This window comes from Pteropus alecto, unplaced genomic scaffold, assembly GCF_000325575.1.
Source record: "Pteropus alecto unplaced genomic scaffold, ASM32557v1 scaffold38, whole genome shotgun sequence".
Lineage (NCBI taxonomy): Eukaryota > Metazoa > Chordata > Mammalia > Chiroptera > Pteropodidae > Pteropus > Pteropus alecto.
The window spans coordinates 6,096,605-6,112,834 of record NW_006442512.1 but is presented as its reverse complement, the minus strand read 5'-3'; the positions used below and the strand labels follow the sequence as shown (position 1 = coordinate 6,112,834).

General features: G+C 37.5%; 2 protein-coding genes and 1 non-coding gene across 3 annotated transcripts in view; 2 read left to right on the top strand and 1 right to left on the bottom strand.

Moving 5' to 3' along the window:
• Positions 1-762: 762 nt before the first annotated feature.
• KLHDC2 (kelch domain containing 2) lies at positions 763-12,644 on the top strand. Its single transcript, XM_006922678.3, has 13 exons — positions 763-2,238; positions 4,763-4,845; positions 6,356-6,473; positions 8,284-8,399; positions 8,728-8,809; positions 8,968-9,051; positions 9,612-9,692; positions 9,785-9,843; positions 10,246-10,355; positions 10,743-10,815; positions 11,857-11,944; positions 12,039-12,091; positions 12,329-12,644. The coding sequence occupies exons 1-13, from the start codon at positions 2,086-2,088 to the stop codon at positions 12,450-12,452; spliced, it is 1,224 nt and encodes a 407-aa protein (XP_006922740.1). The 5' UTR covers positions 763-2,085; the 3' UTR covers positions 12,453-12,644.
• Positions 12,645-12,799: 155 nt separating this feature from the next.
• NEMF (nuclear export mediator factor) overlaps positions 12,800-16,230 on the bottom strand; it is a 49,269-nt gene continuing 45,838 nt past the window's right edge. Inside the window, exons 29-33 of the mRNA XM_006922679.3 lie at positions 15,623-15,655; positions 14,482-14,582; positions 14,342-14,385; positions 14,180-14,259; positions 12,800-13,898 (exon numbers count right to left, since the gene is read on the bottom strand). Coding sequence (XP_006922741.1) covers positions 13,821-13,898; positions 14,180-14,259; positions 14,342-14,385; positions 14,482-14,582; positions 15,623-15,655 — 336 coding nt within the window. The 3' untranslated portion in view covers positions 12,800-13,820. The remainder of the gene's footprint in view (positions 13,899-14,179; positions 14,260-14,341; positions 14,386-14,481; positions 14,583-15,622; positions 15,656-16,230) is intronic.
• Positions 15,965-16,090, top strand: LOC112471719. Its single transcript, XR_003043390.1, has one exon. It is a non-coding gene; the product is annotated as a U6atac minor spliceosomal RNA (small nuclear RNA).

The following is a 16,230-nucleotide window of genomic DNA, read 5'->3' as shown; positions in this document are numbered from 1 at the left end:
TTTCTTGGATTTCTCCCTATGGCTTGTTCCTCTAGACCACAGGTGATTTTTCCTTGCTGCTGTTCCTTGTTTCCATCACAACTTTGATTTGGTCGCCAGAGGGGTGAGCAGAGCCTCTAACATCTACGCCATTCCCCTCCGCCCCTGTTCAGCCCCCATTCTGGCTGCAGGATTTCGGCAGGGGTGCCAAGCATTGTCTCAAACCATAACTTCTTTATCCAATTGTCTGTTGATGAGCATTTAGGTTGCTTCCATATCTTGGCTATTGTAAATTGTGCTGCCATGAATATCAGGGTGCATAGATCTTTACGAATTGTTTTGGTTTTCTTTGGATAAAACCAAAGTGCAATTGCTGAGTCAAAGGGCATATCCATTTTTATTTTTTGAGAAACCTCTAGACTGTTTTCCATAGCGGCTGTACCAATTTGCAATCCCACCAACGATGTATGAGGGTTCCGTTTTCTCCGCATCCCTGCCAACACTTATTGGTCTTTGATTATTGATGATAGCCATTCTGATAGGTGTGAGGTGATATTTCATTGTGGTTTTAATTTGCATTTCTCTGATTAAGACCTTTAGCATCTTTTCACATGTCTAGTGGCCATCTGTATTTCCTCTTTGGAGCAGTTCACTTAGGTCTTCTGCCTATTTTTTAATTGGATTGTTTTTGCTGCTGCTGCTGTTAAGTTGTATGAGTTCTTCACATATTTTGGATATTAACCCCTTATCAGATCTATCATTAGCAAATATCTTCTCCCAGTCAGTCGTTTGTCTTTTTGTTGATGATTTCCTTTGCTGTACAACAGCAGGAACATTTTTAAAATCACCCTGTTATGGATGGAATGTTTGTTCCTCCAAAAGTTATATATTGAAATCCTGCTGTCACCCATTCTTCAAATTTTGGTAAGTTGTAAACATACAGGCAGTGGCTAGGGAAAGGGTTTCAGGCTGTGGTAATTTTAGTGAGGAAGGCCTTACATTGTTTTCCAATGTATTCATTCTAGGTGTCCATGCCAGCGTGAAGATGGGCAAGGAAATCATAAAGCACAGTCCCCTAACCAAACACATCCAAGTACAGAGGCACCATTCCATTAGGGATTTAAGATGTATTCTAGTCCAGCCTTATTTTACAGATGAAAAATCAAATTTAGGTTACAGTAATTCTTAATGTCCCTTGGCCAAATTGAAATGTATCATATAAAATATAAAAGTGTCAGTGAACAAGATTCGCCATCCTCCCTGAAAGGCTGGGCAGTGATGGGTTTTGAAACGTTTTTTAGCAATTTTCCAAGCTCGGTTTGGGGGTGGGGTGAGGAGTGGTCGCACGAAGTCCGGGTGCCAGAGACGCACCCTCGGCCCCTCACCCGGGAACCCGCGGAGCCCTCCGGCCGGGGAGGGGCGAGGCGCTAGTCCTCGCGTCCAGAGGAAAACGGGGCATTAGCTGTCTCTTTAAGAGGCTGAAATTAGAAACATACCAGTTGGGCAATTTCACTACCCCTTCCCACGCGGTAAACCCTTTGAGGACATTCCTCAATCGAACAAGGGAAAATCATTTTGGGGGGAAAAACAGGCTAAAATCCAGCATGTTTTTGTAGTGCCCACAGCAAAAGGAGGCTCGGAGCGCGTTTGAAACTCCGGGAGTCACAGAGCTTCAGGACCCCGGCCTGGGGCGGAGCAGCGAGGACCCGGCGCTGGGGCGCTGCGCGCGGGATGCACTTCCGGAGTTGGCAGGTGGCGTCAGCGGAACGGGCGGTTCGGGCCTCAGCGTAAACAAGGGCTGTCGGCCCCTAGAAGTGAGCTGGAGGCGGGGCGGTCGGGCTGGAAGCTGGTACTGGCCCCCGGCAGACCCTCTCCCGGCCCCGTGCCCTCGCCGCCACCCCCCGCGGTGACCACGCTGTCCCCCTCTGCGACCCCGCTGCCCCGGCAGCCGAGAGACACTACTCGCCGAGGGGGCGCGGGCGGGTGCGAGCGCTGAAGGAGCTGCCTCAGCCCTGTCCCTTTCGCCTCCGAGCATTTCTTCCTTCGCCTTTGTCTTTTCCCCTCTTACTGGCGTGGGGATTGTTGAAAAAAAAGTGCAGCCTCAAGATGGCTGATGGCAACGAAGATGTGCGGGCGGACGACTTGCCGGGGCCAGCCTACGAGAGCTATGAGTCCATGGAGCTCACCTGCCCCGCCGAGCGCAGCGGCCACGTAGCCGTCAGCGACGGGCGCCACATGTTCGTCTGGGGCGGCTACAAGGTCAGTGTGGCCGGCCCGCGGCAGGCATCTCTTAGCTGTGACCTGGGACCAGGTCGGCGGGCCAGGCGGGCAGGCCCGAGTGGCCGCCTCCCGCATCCCCACGTCGAGACCCTGCCCGTTGGTTTGTTTTTTTGTTTTTGTTGTTGTTGTTTTTTTTTTTTTTTTTGCGTGTGGGAACCTTCCCACGAGTCCCCCAACCCGTCCCAAGGCTTCTGAGTGGTTGTCACTTAAACCTTCTCAGAAAGCCCGCTTTCCTCCACCTACCCCCAGGCGCATAGCTCGAGGCGGCCCGAGCGTTATTTAATGGGAGGGTGCGCTGGGCGGTGCGTGTCTGCGAGACATATTTTGGTTAAAAAGTGTTGGGGTGTGTGTAAGAGAGTTGACGATGTGTGCCGTCACTCTTACCTATTTTCGGGCCAAGCTAGGGCACTTTGCCCTCTGGAGCTGGGGTAACTCGCCTCACCGATACCGTTGGCCACTTACGGGGCGACGGAGGTGTAGGAAAACCCCCTGGAATTCTGAGAGGTTGCAGAAATTGCCTTAAGCAACCTTTCCGCCTGTTGCGGAGTCCCAGCTACACCTGTGCAGATGGCCATCACACTGAACATTTCAGGGCTATTTTCCTTTTGGTTGCAGCTGAGAAAGGGCTGAAATTTTCAGAAGAGATGCCTGTTAAGAAAATGAATTGGAAAAACTCAACTAGTAACCAAAATAAATAAATAAAAATTATAACTATAGGGTGCAGTTCCTTGACCCCAGTCATAAACAGTGTAGTTACCTTTCTCTACCTCTGACTGGGGACTCCTACCCGAGTCTCCTAAACCTTTTGCTCACTAGTTCTCTTGCTTTTTTAGAACTTCCCGTTAACACTTCATGTTATAGAATTGTCTCATTTCATTTGCTGGAGTGGCTCTATCCATTTCTACCAAAACTATTCTTTTTAGTCCTTTTTGGTCCTAAAAATGATCTTCTCCCAATTGCCTGAAATCTAGTCCATGACTTGCTTTGTGACTCTGACAGTAGATGTCAGCTTATGGTGCAGTTGACCTAATTATAGTTGACCTCTTCTGAGATGACTCTGAAAAGATAGATGGGAAAAACTGCTGTAGCTGTCTTGACTACTTAATTTTGTTTAATCACAAAAGTGTACACACACCCACACACACCCCTTTTTTGGCTAGCCCTAATTAATTTGCAGTGTTTTCTGTAGCCCCCAGTGAATGTTTAGTGGGTACTTAGTTAAGCGGAAGTGAGTAGGTATATGGTGACACTTATTAAAAAGTAAATAATTCCTTTGGAGAAAAGTAAATCTGTTGGTCAGTCACAATTCATCTTAAACTACTTTTATTCAAATTTCTGTATGTAAAAATCAGCATTGAGGGAATGGGACTTTTCTTTGATTGTGAGGAAGAGAGTTGTCACAGTGGAATATTTCTGATGGTGTTTTTGAGGGTCCAGAACAGGCTATCTCCCACATTTTGGCTAGAACCCTGAGAGTAGGCACCGGAAGTGCCTGGAGATTGTTTTGAAGGCAATAAACCTTAACTTCCTACACAGTAGTCCGTTTTCCTCCCTAGGCCAGGCTGATCTACTCCAGGTCAGCCTGCTGTGTCTTCTAGCTTTTCCCCTCAGATGGGGTGGAGTGGAAAGCAAAATGTTTACATGGTAAACTGCTTTATTCCTGTATAATACTCAAGCTTATTAGACTGACACCCATTCTCAGTGACCTGCAGTTGTTTACTGTATGTTGACATTGTTCAGAAAGGGAGGTTCAAAGGCTAGAGAGGTCAGTCAGTGGTTGAAGTTGCAAATTCAGGGAAAGGAGGCTGAAACCCTGGTACCACCATATTTGCTAAGTAACCTTGGGCAAATTATAAACCTAAAACCCCCTCTTTTTTTTGTAATATCAACTACTTTTTAGGGTTACTGTGAGGATTACCTAAGCAATCCATTGATAACATTCAACTAGGTCTGGCATATGGTAAGCTCAGTCTTTTAAGAGTTATTACCTGAAAGGAAATGGAGCAGAACAAGGAACTTAAAATTTTGTGTAAGGAGTTAATATTTGCATATTTGCAGTTCTACCCTCTGCATCTTGGTAAAGAAAGAATAGCTAGAAAACTGTACATCATGTGTTCGTATGGGTCAGGCACTTTCAAGGTAGACCTTTTTTTAGTCTGCTGACCATGGCACATGTAATCTCTCCTGAAGTCTTGCAGTTGACATTTGGTGCATCGTCTGTTCATGATTAAGTGGCTTTAGAGATTTCCCAGTGATATCTTAACTTCCTGTACCACTGCACCTGCACTGTGGCAACTGCTCTATCAAAAATTTGAATTAGGAGCTGTCTATATTAAGCATTACTTTGAGTATGTGGCATGGGGTGGGGAAGATTGTGCATTTGATAGAATTCTAAGTCCTATTTAATTTTTCATAACAGTATATTAAATATGAAAAATCACAGTAGTGCCTCTGTACAATACCAATTATTTTTATATTTGCTTTTTTTTTTGGTTCTTTTTAGAGTAGTAACCAAGTCAGAGGATTATATGACTTTTATCTGCCTAGAGAAGAATTGTGGATCTACAACATGGAGACTGGAAGATGGTAACCATGGATATTATAAGGGGGACTAAAAAAAAAAAAAAAAAAAACTCTGTAAAACCCAATCTAATGAATAAAAATATTTTACTTAAAGATGCTAAGCTGTCTATATGTTCTGTAAGGAATATTCTGCTAGTTTAGTTTAGCTGCTAAGCTTAGATACTTTAGCATCTCTTCAGAAGTAGTTCAGTAATTATTAGATGCTTTTATGACCTCTGAAGAAATTTTTATTCAGGGCTCTATAAAGTATCATAGTAATATTAAAATAAGTAGAGGCTTCAGATTCTGGAATGGAAATATAATAAAAGTTCCATTCTTTTATGTATTTTTTCAAAATGTTAGATCTTGTTATACGGTACCTTGAATGAGGCAAAAAATTCATGACTGTATCTGCTAGAAATAAAGGTGGTATTTTAATGAGCTCTAACATTAAAATTTCTATGCGGATCTCTCTGAAATAGTATGTTTTGTTTAAAAAACAAAACTTAAATTTGCCTTCCATACAAACGGGATATTCTGAAAGGATCTTTTGCTACTCTCATAACAGTGGTACTCAAGAGTATATCCTTGGTAGAATTAATGTGATTCTCAAAAGGCTGGGTTAGCCATGTTTGAGGATTTCTAATCTTCCCCCATGGTTTGCCTTTTGAGAACTTCATGCTTTACATATGCTACATATTACAGATCTCACAACTAGAACAGTATTCCCACTTGGTTTTAAGAGTTGAACAAAAAATAAGGGTTATTTCCACACATAGCAAATCAGTGTTAATCTGTTCGCTAATCTTTTTCTAGAAAATTGGAATTTTTTATAATAGTTTTCCTTTAATGGGGAATTTTTCATTTAAAAAAAATTCAGCCCTATAAAGAATTTTTAATAGCCTGCCAAAACTTATTAAAACCTTAGCATAAAGTGATATTGTGAGCAGACCTTGAGTATCCTATTAATATTCTGAATCTTAGATTTCTTTGTTTTGATATAGATTCATTTTTAGATTCAGAACGAGTTCAAACATGCAAAGCACTCAGGCACTACCTAAGTGTCTAGTATTACATAGGTCTGAATCTGAATCAGATTCATTTGAATGGCTAGAAGTGACTGAATAAAACACCTATTAATCTGTCAGGACAAGGAAATTTCCTTTTGGGTTCCTGGCCTACTGAAAAACAAAAACAAAACCACTTATGGCCATGTAAATAAAAAGCAAACAATTTAGTTTGAAAACATAAAGTGGTATGCTCCTAGAATAAAATATGACGTTGAGGCTTTTAGAACTGTGCCTGTGTGTAGGACCAGTTGGCAAAGCCTGTGGAATAGTAAAGAATGAAGAGAGTTCTTTGTATTAATTTGAGACCTAGATGAGACCCTAGACATTATCAAGTCGGCCTGTTCATTTTATTCTCCCCACCCCCAACCCCCCCTTATTGTGGGAATATAGATAGAAGAAAATAAGAGTTTTGTATTTCTTTCCATTTGGGAAGCTTATTTACATTTAGTTTCTGTCCCCCTCAGGAAAAAAATAAACACTGAAGGTGATGTTCCTCCTTCTATGTCAGGAAGCTGTGCTGTGTGTGTAGACAGGGTGCTGTACTTGTTTGGAGGACACCATTCAAGAGGCAATACAAATAAGGTTAGTGTTTCTAAGGATTACGGTTCAAGGCAATCTCATTCTTTTTCAGACTTTAGACTTTTAAGGTTAGCCCGTAGTTATTTCTGTCCCAGTTATACTTGATTGTGGTAAGAATGTGCACTTTAGTATTTTGTCTACCAGTCAGTATTTACCTAGGCCTTTTGTAAAATCAACTTTGGTTGGTAATCTGTGTGCAGTAACTTCCTAGGTTGTTTCTCTTTGTATTTTGTTTGCAGCTGCTTATTCTCTTAGAAACTTGAAGTGTTAGATGAATAGTTGTAAAGTAGATGAAAACAAGATGCAATGAGAACAGGGTAGAAATTAATACTCCACCACTCTGAAAGCCATAAAGATAAATGAACACTGAATATACTAACATTCCTATGATATGGCACCATAACATACTCTTGTTCAGACTTTGTCCATGTTTTTTCCAAATAGGAAAAAGAAATCACTTGTTCTCTCAGGCCAGGGAGAGACAGATGAAGTCAGAAAGGTGCATATGATATAGGTAGACTCTTATAAATTCATTTATTTGGCAACTTACTAAGCATTTGAGCACTTGGTTAGACACTGGAGACACAGATGGATGAATGATACAGTCCGTGCCTCCTGGAGCTTACATTCTAGAAGGGACACATAATAAGTAAATGATTTCAGTAGCATATGATGAAGATACATAGAGCCTGGCTCATATTAATAGCTCAGTAAATATTGTTGAATCTGAAAAGGAATCCTTGACATTTTATTTGGTAGGATGGAGAAACAGAAAAAGTTGTCTTCACCCAAGTGGTGATGCTTGAATACTATAACTCGAAGGGGTAGCCAGGATGGAGGTATTAAGATGCAGTGGTATAAGCAGATGTCTTGTTTGTGGAAATGTCAAGTGGATCAGTATAAATGGAGCATATGGTTGAGGTGGTTTCAAACTGCAATCCTAGGAACTGTAAAGATTTGAGATAACTTGGGAGGAGCATAACAGTGTTAGGTGGGCTCCAGTCTGCCCCTTCCTCCTCCATTTTAGTAACTGTAGCTGTTTGTTTTTACAAGGCTTTTAAGTTCTGTTTGAAGAAAAGACTGCCTAAAAGATTTGGTGAGGCAGTGCTATAGGCTGTAATTGAGCCATGTACTTTTTCAGGGCCATGGGAGAGAAAAATAACTTTGGGAAGGAAAGAAGCTGTGGCTTTAGGTGGTGGTCAGGGAAATAGTAGGAATTTTATGTCAGGTGACTAGGGTTGATTATTTTAAGTTCGATCACAGGGAAGCTTAAGAGTCTTAAATAAAAAATATATACAGTGGTCAGATTTATTCAAGTACCTGGATGTGAACTCTTTGATAGACCAATACTCAATCTTTAAAGATTTATCCTTAGCTCCTAGAGTATAGTTAAGTAGGCACTTCAGGTGTGTTTGTTAAATCGAATCTGAAGGTGAAATTGCTAAGTCTGATTTTTTGGTAATACACTCCTGATAACCTTAAATTAGATCAGTATAACTCAAAGTGCCTATCCAAAGCACAGAATGTAAATCAACACACTTCCATTCCTTCATTAAAAAAGTGTGGCTATGGAAAAAAAGATTAGCTGAATTAAACAGGATGCTTAGTGACTTAAGTAATTTATATTCTGGCACAAGTTCCTTATCTATATTCAGACCAGTAGTAGTTTGTAGACTGGCAGCCAGTCTGGTCATAGTTTTAGTAGCACTGAATTAGATGACATTCTTATTATCATAAATCACAGTAAAATTAAATGCCAAGGTTGAATTTCTTTCACATAACCAAATCTAACTGAAATTATTGCTTCTGACAGTTCTATATGCTGGATTCAAGGTCTACAGACAGAGTATTACAGTGGGAAAGAATTGATTGCCAAGGAATTCCTCCATCATCAAAAGACAAACTTGGTGTCTGGGTGTATAAAAACAAGTGAGTTAGCAGCATTACAGGTTTGGTTTTTATGTGGAAAGTGGTTTGCCATTCAAGTATCCTTAGCCAATAACTGTTATAGCCATAGAACATATCTTCTAGGGCCCATATGAGGATTGAGTTAATACATCTAAGCACTTAACAGCACCTCAGATATAACTGTTAACCATATTAGCCATTATTATTTGAATAAGTATTTTTGTATACTCAAGTGTGACTTCTCAATTTATAGGATATGACAAAGTAAGAAAACTCTCTTGTATCCTAACCTGTGGATGTTTGAATTTTCAGTGGTTTTTTTTTTTTTTTTTTCTTTTTAATAAAACAGGTTAATATTTTTTGGAGGGTATGGATATTTACCTGAAGATAAAGTATTGGGAACTTTTGAATTTGATGAAACATCTTTTTGGGTAAGTGAAGTTTCATATTTGCATATGGCCTACTTAGGGTATTGAAATAATACATTTTATTTGCTAGTGGTTTTGTTCATTTTACCTTATTAATCAGATAAAGGCTGTATAATTTTGTATTATTTGCGAAATAACTCAGAGATTCTTATTTCCTGTAGAATTCAAGTCATCCAAGAGGATGGAATGATCATGTACATATTTTAGACACTGAAACATTTATCTGGAGCCAGCCTATAACTACTGTGAGTTATTGAAGAGTGATTATTAAAGCAATGCTACTTAGAGAAGGGAAGTTGGAAGGTGGTATAAAATTGACAGTTCCTTCTTTTCTGGAGAGAGAAGAGCCATAGCTTTCATATTCTCCAAAGAATCTAGAACTCATAATAAGTTTAATAAACATAGTAGCGACTAACCCAGTATCTATCATTTAATAGATGCTAAATGGTATTGTTCCTAATAAAATAAATGACCTAGCACTATATTGCAATTTAAGTTACTCAAAATCAGATTTCTTTCTTCTCTGATACAGATACCATATAATGTGCCAGCTTTTATTGTAAAAGATAAAACTAAAGCAAGCATTCCATTTATTAAACAGCTCATTCAGTAATATACCTCAAAAATATAAAACAAAAATTTCCAGTTTTGGTGGACAGCCTTTAGTATTGCTATTGACTAGAAGTCTGCACTTCTGCTTAAAAGCTCAAGTGTCTTGCACATTCTTATCCCACATCCAGAGAAAACTTTCTAGTAATTATAAAAAGTTCATGTATTTATTAAATTGCTTATATGACTTTAATAGGGTAAAGTACCTTCACCTCGCGCTGCCCATGCCTGTGCAACTGTTGGAAACAAAGGCTTTGTGTTTGGAGGCAGATATCGAGTGAGTATATAGACAGTTTATAGTACACAGAGAGACAGTATATTGACTTGCTTTTGCACTATTCAAAATGATAACTAACTATCCTTTTTTAGGATGCTAGAATGAATGATCTTCACTATCTCAATCTGGATACATGGGAGTGGAATGAATTGTAGGTATCACTTTAGATAATTACTTAGAAAAGTTCAAAATTTCAGTGGCTTTTTCCTTATTCTCTATTATTAGTATATAATGTACTTGCTTAAATTTTCTGTAACTGAATTTAAGTAAACATGATCACTAGATCCTTAATGAGGAATTTATTTCCATTTCCCATAACTGTGTGTCTGGCACATAGCATGTGCTCAGTGTTTGTTAAAAAAGAAAAGGTCTAAAGATGACTCCAACTTCAAAGAAAATAGTTCATTCTAAAGCATGCAGTTAATACCAAGATTTTAAATTTAAAATCTTTTTAATTCGATATAAATTTTAAAAGAAAACTTCATTATTCCTCTGCATTAAATACAGTAACTGCTTTTAAACATAGATATTTTAACTTAGCTATTATTTTCAGAATTCCACAAGGCATATGCCCAGTTGGCCGATCCTGGCACACACTAACACCAGTTTCTTCAGATCATCTCTTTCTCTTTGGAGGATTTACCACTGATAAACAGCCACTAAGTAAGTCCTTTGAAAATAAGAAATCATTATATATTATTCACATATAATATATAGTTGGAAAAATTAGTCTCTTTTAGATATCAGGGCTAGAGTTGATCAGAAGGTTTGCTATTAATTTTGATCCTATAACAGGTACCTGTAATTGTTTTCATATTATGACATATCCATCCTGTAAAGAAATGACCTGGAGGACTTGAAAACCCCACTGAAGGGCTAAGACATGCAAAGGGCTTAATTGGTTAATTGCAGAGAGCAAAAAAGGAAATATACTTTCTGTATCTATTCATAATCTGACTTATTACCTTTCTTGCTAAAGCTGTGCCCTTTAAATATCAATGTCACATTGACAGAATAATACACTTCACAGCTCTTTTCTATTTTAATCAGGTGATGCTTGGACTTACTGCATCAGTAAAAATGAATGGATACAGTTTAATCATCCCTATATTGACAAACCAAGGTATGAACTATTTAAAAAAAGGTAATTCTTACAATGAGGTCCACAGAGGTGTATAAGACTGAATGATTGAGGAAATTTTGGCTGCATTTAATCTATCATTCTTCTAATAAATATCCTAGCATTCAGTAAGTTTAAACATCATACCTTTTGAGAGAAAACTAATGTTATCCTAGTATCAGCTACTCTCTTTTTGGTCATCTCTGTATGAAAAATAGGGCTGAATTTTGATTTTTACTTCTTCCTTTATCATAAAATTACTGATAGTTGAAATTTATAATCAAGCTCTTTACCTAAGTGAGTTGAACTGCATCTAGGTCTATCATTAAAAACTAGAAATTCAAAACCTTAAAGAATGTATATGAAAAAAAGAACTTTCAATTAGATTTGCAGAGTAACCCTGTATAACAATAAAGATTAAGAAGTCAAACAATCAAAGAGCCTATTAAACACTGATATTTTTGTTGTTAATCTCAAAGAACTTTTACAAAGACTTCTAAACAGAAAAGGAAATGAGATAGTCAGAATTGGTGTTCAAGGCACCTTTAGCTTTGTCAGCTTGCATTTTTTTCTAAGCCTCTCACCTAAGTACTGTCATGCCACTGAGACTTCATTTGGCACAAATAATTCTTTCTCTAGAATTACCAGGCCTTTAGATACTTTAGTTTACTCATGAAGATTTAGCATCTCTCAGATGTTTTGTGTACGGCCAGCTGGCCTTATCTATGAAAAGAGGAAGAAGAAGAGGCCATATACCACTCATCTCCCATAAGATTTTTATTGCTAACAAAGACTAGAGAACAGTCCATTCATTTCAAACCCCTCATTGCATGAATTAGGACTGGATCAGAGAAAATGATAACATCCAGATAAAACAGACATTTTTCTAACTTTAGCTATGTTTCCTTAAGATAATTGCGTCTCACCTTCATGTTTTGAACTAAAGATCACTAGTCTTTATTTCATCATTTCTGTTCTGTAGTGTAAATGATCAATTTTGGTGTTTTGGGTGACTTCAAACTCAAGCTTTTGTTTTAAATGTAGATTATGGCATACAGCTTGTGCCAGTGATGAAGGAGAAGTAATTGTTTTTGGTGGGTGTGCCAATAACCTCCTTGTCCATCACAGAGCTGTAAGTATACTACCCTGTGTTAAAGGACAGTTCATAATGCTGAAATTTACTTGTGGAGTACTTGCTTTTTAATGTGTTCTTATCTATTTTTCAGGCACACAGTAATGAAGTACTCATATTTTCAGTTCAACCAAAATCTCTTGTAAGGTGAAGAACTTTTTACTTGGTGTTTAGACTATTTTAAATTGCATTTCTTAACACTTTCAAGTAATGCTCTTGAAAAACCTGGTTTATGGATAATTTAAGGGCAATAACAGGTTTTCATTGATACAACTAACCAGTTCCTATGAAAATCTTTAAAGAAAATGTTTAATAGTTTTTTAAGTGAATATACTTCTAAACAGTAAAGTGAAATTATTTTTCTCTTTCCTTGTTCACGTTCAGGCTAAGCTTAGAAGCAGTCATTTGCTTTAAAGAAATGTTAGCCAACTCATGGAACTGCCTTCCAAAACACTTACTTCACAGTGTTAATCAGAGGTTTGGTAGTAACAACACTTCTGGATCTTAAGACTTCAGAGATAATGCCTCTGATCACCTTGCATGGACAGCAATCCTGTAAACATCAGAGAGTGGCACTGTTTGTATAATTATATGCATTGTTGTAGTTTTGCAGCTTTTTGGTTTTAATGTGCATGTGAATGGCCTAGAGAACCTATTTTTGTGTCTAAAACTTTACAATAAATGTATTTAACACCAGTAACTCTCTTCTATTAAAACAAAAGAAAATACTAGGGCTTTTTATCCCCAACAAATGATTATTATATTTCCTTTTTGGTAATGTCAAGATATATATCTGTAGAAACATTATACTTTTTAAAAATTTTAGATTTTTTTCATGGCGAGTGTAGTCTATTGTGCATTCAACACTAGGCTACATAATTACATTAGTTTTTTTTTTTTTTTTAAACATTTCAAGTTGGAAAAATAGGAGGACTAATAAGCTGGTAAAAGAAATTTTAGAAAGACCAACAGCCGTTCAGTACTTTGATCTTAATACTTTGGTATAGGGGCTGGGGTAAGTGGTCATGTTGACTATAGACAGCTGTTTTCTGATCATTTAAAAAGTAACTTTTGTGGCTCATAAAAGAATGGAAATAAGGTATGACTATTCTCCATTCTGTCAGAAGAAGAAAGGTCGGTCAGGAGTCTTCAGTGGTAAGCCTAAAAGTGCACTTCTTATATTACAGGTTAAGATATTCTGTAACATGCTACTGATAAGTTACTAGAGGTGGAAAATAAAATGGTACAGAAATGAATGAGTTTACAAGAAAGAAGACAAAAAGTGAAGGCGTATGAATGCATGGAAATGATCATTTTCTTCTTGGTGCTGTTTCTTAAACTGAGTCATGGGAATTATCTGTATTTTAAATCTGGTCTAATATACTTTTGACAAGTACAGGTAAAGGCAGAAAGAAATTTACTCCTTCAGTTCTTAATCTTAAATGTTTAACTGCCTCCATTCCCCACCACCACCAGAAAAAAAAAAAAACTTGTGAATGGCCTGTGAGTCAGAGATATATTAGCAGACTACCAAGTCAACAGTCTAAGCAATTGAGCCATTTCACTATGCAGTTTCTTTACAACATGAAATGAATACTTACTATTAACCTCCCAATTTCAAGGAAATATAGGAGAATTAATTATAGATGTATATAATTACCATTTATCTGTCCACAAATATTTTATGAAATCCTATCATAGACAATGTCTCTTCTATATAAAACTGGAAGAAAACTAAGTCCTTTTAGCGAATACAGCAAGGCAATGTTTAGTTCATTTTTAAATGCAGAAGTCTTGTTACGTGGTGTTTTCATCTCTGAACTTCCAAAAGGCTATAAAATGGCTCTTCTCAAATATTTTTAAGATTTCATTTCAGCTATTTCCTTTTTACATTCAGAAGATTGGGTGCAGACACTTTCACTTTGCCAGGAATGTTTCTTGATAAATCCGTGTCCTAAAAAAAAAAATTACTGAATATCTTCACGTTCTATGTGGTCAGTCATATTTCTTAAGACAATTATGTATCCTCTGCTACCAAAAGAAAGGGATTTCCAAATTTTCACCTGAAATTTTACTTATTTTATACTGCTTTTCAAGTAAGACAGCATTTTCTACCAAAATAATAGCCGCAACTTGCAACTACTAAGTGAAGCAAGAACAAAAACAACAAATTATAACTGCTGCCATTTTTAGTTGCAACACCAACCTCCAGAAAGTTATGGAGAAATAATTTACCTTAACACTGCGGAATAAGTCTTTTTCTCTTGCTGTTGCTTCTTTAGAATGCATGAAACTATTCAAGGCTGTTTTTGCAGCTGTAAATAGAAAATAGAAGAATCTACTTTTGTTCAGTCAAGAAATATTTAAAATCATAATTCAAAAAAAAAATTTAAATACCTTTTCCTTTTTTCTGAACTCCAGGAGTAAGTTTCACTTTGTATCTTTAAAAAGGAATTGCATATGTTACTAAAGAGAGATTATAAAACAATTCAATCATTATTGTCTCAGCTGTTTTGAGTAAACTAGTGATGACTTACTTATAGTTTGTCATGGTGGTGTAAGGGGCACATATTGGAATGGCAAACAGTAGTACATCTTCAGGATGTGGCTGCCCTGTCAAAGAATCAAACAGGTTTTCCTAAAAAGGGAAAACAAAAACAATTACTAAAGTAATCCGCATCAGTTCTAAAAAAGGAAAACTCTAAACTTGTCAAATTGATATGTCAACATATTTTTATCCTTTTCTGATAGATAGTCTTAAGCTCTACTTTATAGCTCCAAAGTGTTTCAGACCAATGGTGTTTAAACATATTCTTTACTACTTATAATTTTGCCTAGCATAAAGAGAAATGACAACAGTGATTTTCAAAATAGCACCTGTAATACATTTAAGAGAGAGGGAGAAAAAACTTGTTGGATATAACTCAAGTTGCAGAAAACTACTATGGATTAAAATGAAGCACAATAATGACCACGAATAGATTTAAATCCATTACAAGGAAATGGGACTGATGCTTTGGCTAGACCAGTAGTTCTCAACCATAGGGTTTTGCCCCCCAAAAGACACTGGACAATGTTTTTAGTTGTCACAACTTGGGGAGAATATGGGGGGGAGTGGGGTGGGTGAGGGCACAGTGCTACTGGCATCTAGTGGGTAGAGGCCAAGGATGGGACAGCTACCCACAACAAAGAATTATCCATCCCCAAATGTTCACAGTGGTGAAGTTGAAAAACTCAGGGCCAGAATAGCCTTCTCTCTTGCTTGTTCTTAACGAGAAACCCTAGGGCTTCCTAGAGTTCCCATTTGATGGGCTGTCTATAAGACTGCCCATATTTAAAAACAAGTAAATTTAGAGACAAAATGCTTGGTACTCAGGTAGTGTATTTACTATGAACTTGTCTAAATTCTTCATATATATTACGTATAGTTCTCAAAACAATTGTCTCTTAGTAGGGACAATTATCCCCATTCTTCAGATAAGGAGACTGAGGCACAAAATGTTTCCAAGGTTACAGTTCTATGTGGCAAAGTTGGGATTCAAAACCAGAATGTCTGACTCCAGAGCCTGCAGTTTTGTCTTAGCCTTTTCAGTTTTAATTAGGAGTTGTGTGTAAAATGTTCTGGGAACTGGACTGCAGCCAGAGTGCTGTAGTAGAGACTCCAACCCAAAATCATACCTCATTTCCCTGTTGATCCAGCTCTTGCTCTTCCTGTTCCAAACAAACACAATTTAAAAAGTCAGTTATAACGTAAATTGAAATTCCACACCACTCAAAACTATGAGGAGAAACAGTGAAATAACAAGACTCACATCTAACCCATAAGATAAGGACCCCAGGATTGTGTTCTTCAATGTCCTGAAACTGAGTGAAGTAATTTGTGTGTCTAAATATTTCAGAAAGCAATGCCATTCAAAGAGAAAAAAGACTGTTCTCTGAAGTCTGAAAGTTCAGAGATGAAAACTTCCATAGAGTATGTGCTAAAGCAGTAAATACAAGGAAGATTTAAAATGATGGATAGTATTCTGTGAACGAAAAGAAGGTTAGCACTCCCTCTGACTAGGATGGAAGAGGCCCTTGGGCCTGACAACACACATATGGTTAAGACATTGCCCCCTACTTCGTGGCATTTAACCTTCATAATAAAGAAACAAGTAAATAAATAATAAATAAAAATAACATCTTTAATGAATATTTGTGAGTCTAGGGTTTACGGAATAAAATATGAAGATAACGGTAAAAATTTGAGGATCAAAATGAGTTTTAATAATACTAAACAACAATAC